Genomic DNA, 7,170 nt, shown 5'->3' on the forward strand with positions numbered 1-7,170 from the left:
ACTCCGCTCAGTTTGGGTTTGGGCGTTTTGTCCTTAGGGTGGACCAACCTCTGCCTGAGAGTCTTGTTGGGTTTGAAATGTACTGGAATGTTGTGTTTGGAGAAAATCCTTCTGAGTTTCTCAGATACTCCAGCAACGTAAGGAAAGACAATGTTCTTTCATCTGTTCCTCTCCTTGTTCTGTTCCGTGGTGTGTTTAGTGGGTTTCCTAGCTGACTTGACAAAAGTGTCTTCAACTACAGAATAGAAGTCCAGTTGTTTTTGTTTTTTAACATTTTTGAATTTACCATGGCCTGGATGACTGAGAATCTACACCAGCATTTTGTCAGTGAAGAGTTTTTTTATTTTTATTCTCTTTACTCTCCTGTAAAGTAGGTCAATTTATATAGACCGTGATTGATTTACTACAGTAATAAAAACATAAAACATTCAAGGGTTAAATACTTTTAATAGGCACCGTATACATTCACGAGTGCCACTTTTACATCATAAATGTGCCCCAGGACAGTTATACACCTGTAGCAAAATCAGAAATTGTTTTAACATAAATATCTAGGTGTATAAGAATGGCAGCACCTCTTGGTTTGCTGGAAAAGGACTAAAGATTTGTCCAACCCAGCTCCTCTTTAGTCTGGTGTGGTCTATATCCCTCAAATGGGTCTCTTGCAAATAAATCATAGAAGCATCAAGATGGCTTAAAAGATGCAAGTTTCTTGTTGACAAACTCCAAAGCCAAGTCTGGATCTTCAAACTTATGGGTCTGGCCATTTGACATAATGATATGTAGGAAAGCCATGTACCGGAGGTTGAATTTACCATTAGCAAAGACATTGAGCACCTTCTTTACTGCAATAAAAGTTGTCCTCCATCTGGCCATAGTCAGTGTGAATCCTGGGAAAATGTACACCCTTAATGACAGCAGTAATTACATGTATAAACCTGGAGAGTAAAATTTGTCCTCCAGCAGTCTGAGCCTATAGCAGCATAACTAAGGGATAGCTCAGGAAACCCAAGCCAACCCTAACTATAGGATTTATGAAAAAGGAAGTTTTAAGCCCAGTCTTTAAAGTAAACAGGGTGTCAGCCTCTCGGATAGAAACTGGAAGTTGGTTCCAAAAGAGAGGAGCCTGAGAACTGAAAGCTCTGCCTCCTGTTCTACTTTTAGAAACTCTAGGAACCACAAGTAAACCTGCAGTCTGAGAGCGGTGCTCTGTTAGGTAAATGTGGAACAATAAGATCTTGAATATGAGATGGAGCTTGGTTGTTGAGATCTTTGTATGTTAGAAATATGATTTTAAATTTTAACATGTATTTGACAGGAAGCCAAAGATGAAGCAAAAATTAAAGACAAATGATTTCTTCTAAAAAACAACAAAACAAATGACCTCAGAATGTCTCATTTTCTAACAGCTGAGTCTGATAATACTTAATAAATTGCTTTGTTTTCAGGCATCGTCTCTGTGGTGATGTTTGTCGTTCTGTGCATCCTGGTATTTGTGATCCGACATATGTTCCGTCACAAAGGTTCGTACCACACTAATGAGGCCAAGGGAGCAGAGTCAGCAGATTGTGCCGATGCAGCCATCATTGTTAATGACCCAGCCTTCACTGAAACAATCGATGAGAGCAAAAAGGAGTGGTTCATCTAAAAACCTCAAAAACATGTTTTTTCCTTAAGCTGATGGAATTTAGTGGAACCTGACGGATTCATGAGTTTATTTGAAAACTTTGTGCATAACGGACAACCCCAGATTACAGAGTGGGTGTTACAGCACAGTTTGGCAGAGCCTATATGTTCATGTTTTTTTGGGTTTTTTTTTAATGAACAGTGTATCAAAGTGACAGCCTTTACTGGACAGTGCCATAAAATGATCAGCCTTGAACTGAATGAGCTTTCATTAGCTCATCTTTAAATATTTTCTCACTGTGTTGTTCAGATTAAGATTTCTGTTATATTTTTTATCATATTTATTGCATCCGTTTATTTTAAAATTTCAGGTTTTATTTTTGTTATATATGTATTTATTTATTTTTTTATTTACATACAGTATATCAGTATCTGTAGTTTTTTCATCTTGGAAAATGATGGCATTGATGGTAGTGATGAGTTTATTAATTCCAATAAACCTACATGTCTGTAGCAATGTTCAAAAAGTTAGACTTTTTCATTTGAATTTGAATATTTTTGCCTTATGTTTCATCAGTAATGTTAAGGCTTAGTTTTTAAGATGAATCTTGTCTGTAGTTTCTGTAAAAGAGATGTTGCCAGGATTTACGTTGCATTATTTGGACCATGCTGCTCTTCTTTTTATTATTTTTGTTTACATCTACATATTAGACAGTATGAATGATTGGCTCTTATAAGTTTTTGTTTTTGGATCAAAGTTGGTTTTCGGTCTTGTTGATTGAGAATGTTTTTCGATTGTTGTGGTAAAATAACACCACCTGAAATACGACATCTTTACATATTTGCTTGCTAGGGCCTCCTTCACACAGGATAATATTCTTGCTCTTCTCTCCATAACCTACATGACGAGGATCACAGCAGTCTTGTAAAATCTCCTTCAGAGTGAAGGCATTCATGCTGCTGCTATGATCTTAGAACTCACCATAAAAGTTTTTCCTGCTATTATCCAAGTTCCTGAGATGCTCTTCTAAGCCCTCACCTCACTGAAGCCCAGATTGACTATGGCTTGCTATTTGCTCCAGTTTGGCTCCAAAATCTGCTCCCTCTAACCGCTCTGTTCCTGGCTCATATTCACAAAGCAAATAACTCTAATTATATGCTGGTGCCAACATGTCCATCCAGTTCAGCAGATGTTAGCAGTCGTTTTGCGTAAAAACTCAGCAAGTGTCCTCCCTGCACAATCTGACTGTTTGCCATAAACACATCAGACACAAAGTATCAGGGAGGACTCGTTCACAACTGCATTTCTAAATTCATACATAAGTGGCATTTTGGGCTTCTTTGACCATCATTGCCTCCTTATTTTTCCTTAATAAATTGTACAAAAAATCCATCTGAACAACAAGGTGTACGCTGTGCACTCTCTAATCCAGAGTTCGTAATAAATATGCCACAAAAATGACTTTCAGTTCAGTTTCTTAACCTTTGGATGGTTGTGATTGATTGTGAAAACATTCAATAATTAAACTTGTTTTTATTCTAAATATAAAACAACACTATGATTTTATGCACCTTTTTGAAAATTTATTTGTCGATGCACAAATACATATAGTCCAAGAACATCCATGTTAGGTTGATTGGTAACTAAATTGTCACTAGCTGAAGTGAGAGCATAAATAGCTGTTTGTCTTGTTTATCTCTATGTGGCCCTGCAATGGGCTTGCGAGCTGTCCAGGGTGCCCCCTGCCTCTCACACAGTGACAGCAGGGGATAGGCACCAGCTCCCCCAACCCTGCACGGAAAAGCGGGTAAGAAAAAGGCTGGATGGCTGGATGGATATTTGTAGATCCACCTTTGGTTGACACTCATCACTGGAAGAGGGTTAAAATTATTTCCTGCCATGCCTTTTCTCTTTTTGTGAAGGCAGCAATGCAACAGATCATTGAACACCATCACTTTTTTTCTTCAGAGATGCAAACACCTCCAGCTCTTAGGAAGTGATAAAGTTTGATCGGAAATGTGTGTTGTTGTAAACCACACCAGAGAATGATTTGTTTTTTTGGTCAGGCAGTTATTTCCATAAATAGACTTCTAAATGCTGTATACTTTAAATGTGCCAAGATGGAGATGCAAATGTCACTTTGTGAGGGTTTTGTGAATTAGATGGATGGGCAAAAAACAAAATTACGCCCTGCAAAATCCATGCAAACCATTACTGAATCTAGACCTTAGCATCAGTACCAGGCTCCTATGATGATACTTTCACCCCAACAAAACTCACTCATACTGCATTATGATACAGCTAAATGCTAGAAGATCATGCCGTGCTAGAACTGTGTTTCTATAAGTATCATGTTACAAAAGGTTGTTTCCATTTCAGCGTCAGGATCATGGTTGTGGCCTCGACCCAAGGCCAGCATGGTTTCAAATTATGATGACCAAGTTACACCAGTGCACCCAGGCTCTACATCATGAAAACAAAACATGTGGGACCCCAATACGATGCCACCATGATGTTAAACCACTACAGAAGTTTTCTTCATGTTCAGAACTGTTGTAGACTTATCACGCCTAATGTGGAGCGCACTGCATTCTTAATATGCACTTGAAAACCTGACCAGGATCCTGCAAAGACCATCCATGTTCTGGATGTTGTCTTTACATCATAGTGGAGTCCTGTAGTCGATGCAGCGTAAAGGGAGCCTAAGACATGCGACAGCACTTGGTGGTGTTACCTGGAGTAGTGCAAGAAGAATTTTGCCTCCCCACTTCCAAGAGTTATGAAATGAGCATTAAATTCTAACACAATAAATCCAAGTCAAACTTTTTTTTTTTTTTTTTTGGGGGGGGGGGGGGGGACTTCACAAAGATGTTTTAGCAACAAGCACAAGGATTGTTCCAAGAGTAAAATATTTTTTTACTTTTCACGTTTTGTGATTAGGGTCACAAATCAGGACTGATTTGAGCTCTTCTTTCATTCATCTGAAGGTTTGCACCACCTTGTTTTATAGGTTCTGACTGAAATCAGAGGCAGCATCCTGATGGGTTCTGACTACAACTACAGTGTTAAAGGGATAGTCTGGTCATTTTTGCTAATGGATAGCCAAATGATGGCCTGTTGTTTATGACAACTACTACTACTACTGTTATTGACAACTATTTGACAGAACATAACTTTAAAAATCACCAAACTGTCTCTTTAACATCTCACTGCTGAGTGGGTCTAAATTGCTGCTAAAGTCACCTGAAGTGAATTCAACATTAGTCTGATTGAATCTTTGTCCTGACTGATGAACAGTCTGACTCAGAACTGAGTTTTATTATGCGAAGGTTTCTGGAAACAATGTTTATCATCATATTGAAAAGTAGGCAACTTCCTGACATTTGATTGTATTGCATTTGTATTTATTTGTTGAAGAAGCATGCTGTTTTACGCTGAATGATAAAAAGCATCTGTTTGATGAGCCACTGTAGAATCATGCTCTTTGTCTTTATGTTGTCTGCATAAATGTTGCCAAGCTTTTATGTATGAGTTGGTTTCTTTTTTCTGTTTTTTAAACACATGTAAAGATTATGTGAACATAATTACATAATCTTTTACTTCCTAACCTTGTTTTATTCTAATAATTTATTTGTCTGTATATGTGTGTGGGTGGGTGTGTACAAAACAGTAATCTTCCTGTTCTGTTGCCACCTGGAATTAAAAAAAAGTGGAGTTTCTATCTTTTAATTTACACAATATAGCTTCCACTTTAAAAATCCAATTTAGCCAAACTCTTCTTACTCCCACAACTTTTTTTTGGTACAGACACAACTTATACATTAAAACAAAGGCAACTTTGTCTTCTTTCACACAGTGTGTCTCTCTCTGCTATAGGACTTGTGTTTTTTCCTAAACCTGCCCCAGAATGCAGTGTATACCCAAGTTTCCATAGACTTCAATTATATTTTAGCTCAAAATATTCCCTTTGAGGTTGCACAATGCATTAGACAACTCCTAATATGCCTGGAATTATGTAGGTTATATTTGATTTTTTTTATATTGTTTTAATGTGACTCTTAAAGAAGTGAGGAGGAGTAAAGCTGGACACCCAAGTATTCAAATTTTTCTACTAATTTCAGGTCTTCACCTCCTAGAAAGACAGAGCATGTGTGTGTGATGGTTGAGGTTTTTTTTCCTTTTGTTTGTTGTTTGTTTGTTTTAGAAAAGAACATGCATACAGTCTTCAAAAAGAAAACAGTTATTCAAACAATTTTGTTGTGTTGAAAAAGATGAAAGAACTTTTTTTGCGTTGGTAAAAATACCCATTGTCTGCATATAATTGTATGGCAGTATCTTTGCAAGAGTCAGGAGGATCATTATATATAATAAGAATAAAACTGTCCCAAATATGGACCTTTGGGGGACCCTCAGTTGTGAACTTATAAAAGGAGATCTGACACAGTTGACCACTATGCACTGTTCCCTATGAGCTAGATATGACTCGACTCAGTAGTTTTATCCAAGAAATTAAAGCTGTATAATTTAAATAAGAGTACTTTTTGGTCATTGTCCTAAGAACTTATAACTTTAAGAACATAACGAGTGCTGATTCCATGGAATAATAGCGGTGAAACCCCTTACTGCACAGGATGTAGGATGTTCTTAAGATGTATTATAATTAGTTTGGCTATCCATTTTTCAGCCACATTAGGGGGAAAAAATGGATAAACATTATTTGGTCTAGTTTTTCATGTCAGTACAGTCACTTGATTTAAAACTATAATTGTAGGTAGTTTCCAGTCACTTCCCACAGACCAAAAATATGCAAATTTTATAAATTAGTTTACTAATTTATTCACTAAATTGTCACTAGGTGTGAGTGAGAGCATGAATGGTTGTCTGTCTTGTGTGACAATGGTTCAGCCATAATATTTGCATCTAGGAGTAACAAATAAAGGGAAAATGTATCTGGACCTACAGATTTTTTTTTAGGATCTAGCCCTTTATAACTTTTAAAACTTGATTGACGGAAATTGAAACAAATGAAAAGGCGTGACTATTGGAGACATAGCTGTCAAGTGGAAAAGTTAGATTACAAGTTAGTTAGTTACAATCAGAAACTATCAAAAAAGCTGGATGCAATAAAGTATAGAGACAGTAGAGCTTTTCAGATTTATCAGACACTGGGATGGAACTGACAAGTCATTTTTAAGGTAGCTCAGATGAGAGTGAGATACCTGAAATAAATTTTGTAGCTTGTGTTGTGGCAGCAATAAATGAATTTCCAGGCACTGTTAGATGAAATCACTCAAGCAGGTTTATTTATATAATGTGCACAGAATATAGAGAGCAATTCTGAACAGGGACGCTCCGAATCAAAGCTCTGGCCCCCCTAAGTCAACACAGGTGCTTTTATTAAAGATATTGAAATACTGGACCAGAAGGAGGAGTTAGGGAAAGGCAAGTCAGTCTGGTTCCCAAGGGAAGAAAATTCAACATCACTTCTATAAACAAGTTCATTCTGTGAGAACCCATGGGACTTGGAACAGAAGTCATAACAT

The 7,170-nt window shown here is 37.2% G+C and overlaps 1 protein-coding gene across 1 annotated transcript in view; it reads left to right on the forward strand.

The window, feature by feature from the left end:
• Positions 1–5,151, forward strand: part of cntnap2b (contactin associated protein 2b) — a 61,555-nt gene extending 56,404 nt beyond the window's left edge. The window contains exon 25 of the mRNA XM_017439939.3: positions 1,449–5,151. Coding sequence (XP_017295428.1) covers positions 1,449–1,648 — 200 coding nt within the window. The 3' untranslated portion in view covers positions 1,649–5,151. The remainder of the gene's footprint in view (positions 1–1,448) is intronic.
• Positions 5,152–7,170: the final 2,019 nt, after the last annotated feature.

Source organism: Kryptolebias marmoratus, linkage group LG20 (genome assembly GCF_001649575.2).
Source record: "Kryptolebias marmoratus isolate JLee-2015 linkage group LG20, ASM164957v2, whole genome shotgun sequence".
Lineage (NCBI taxonomy): Eukaryota > Metazoa > Chordata > Actinopteri > Cyprinodontiformes > Rivulidae > Kryptolebias > Kryptolebias marmoratus.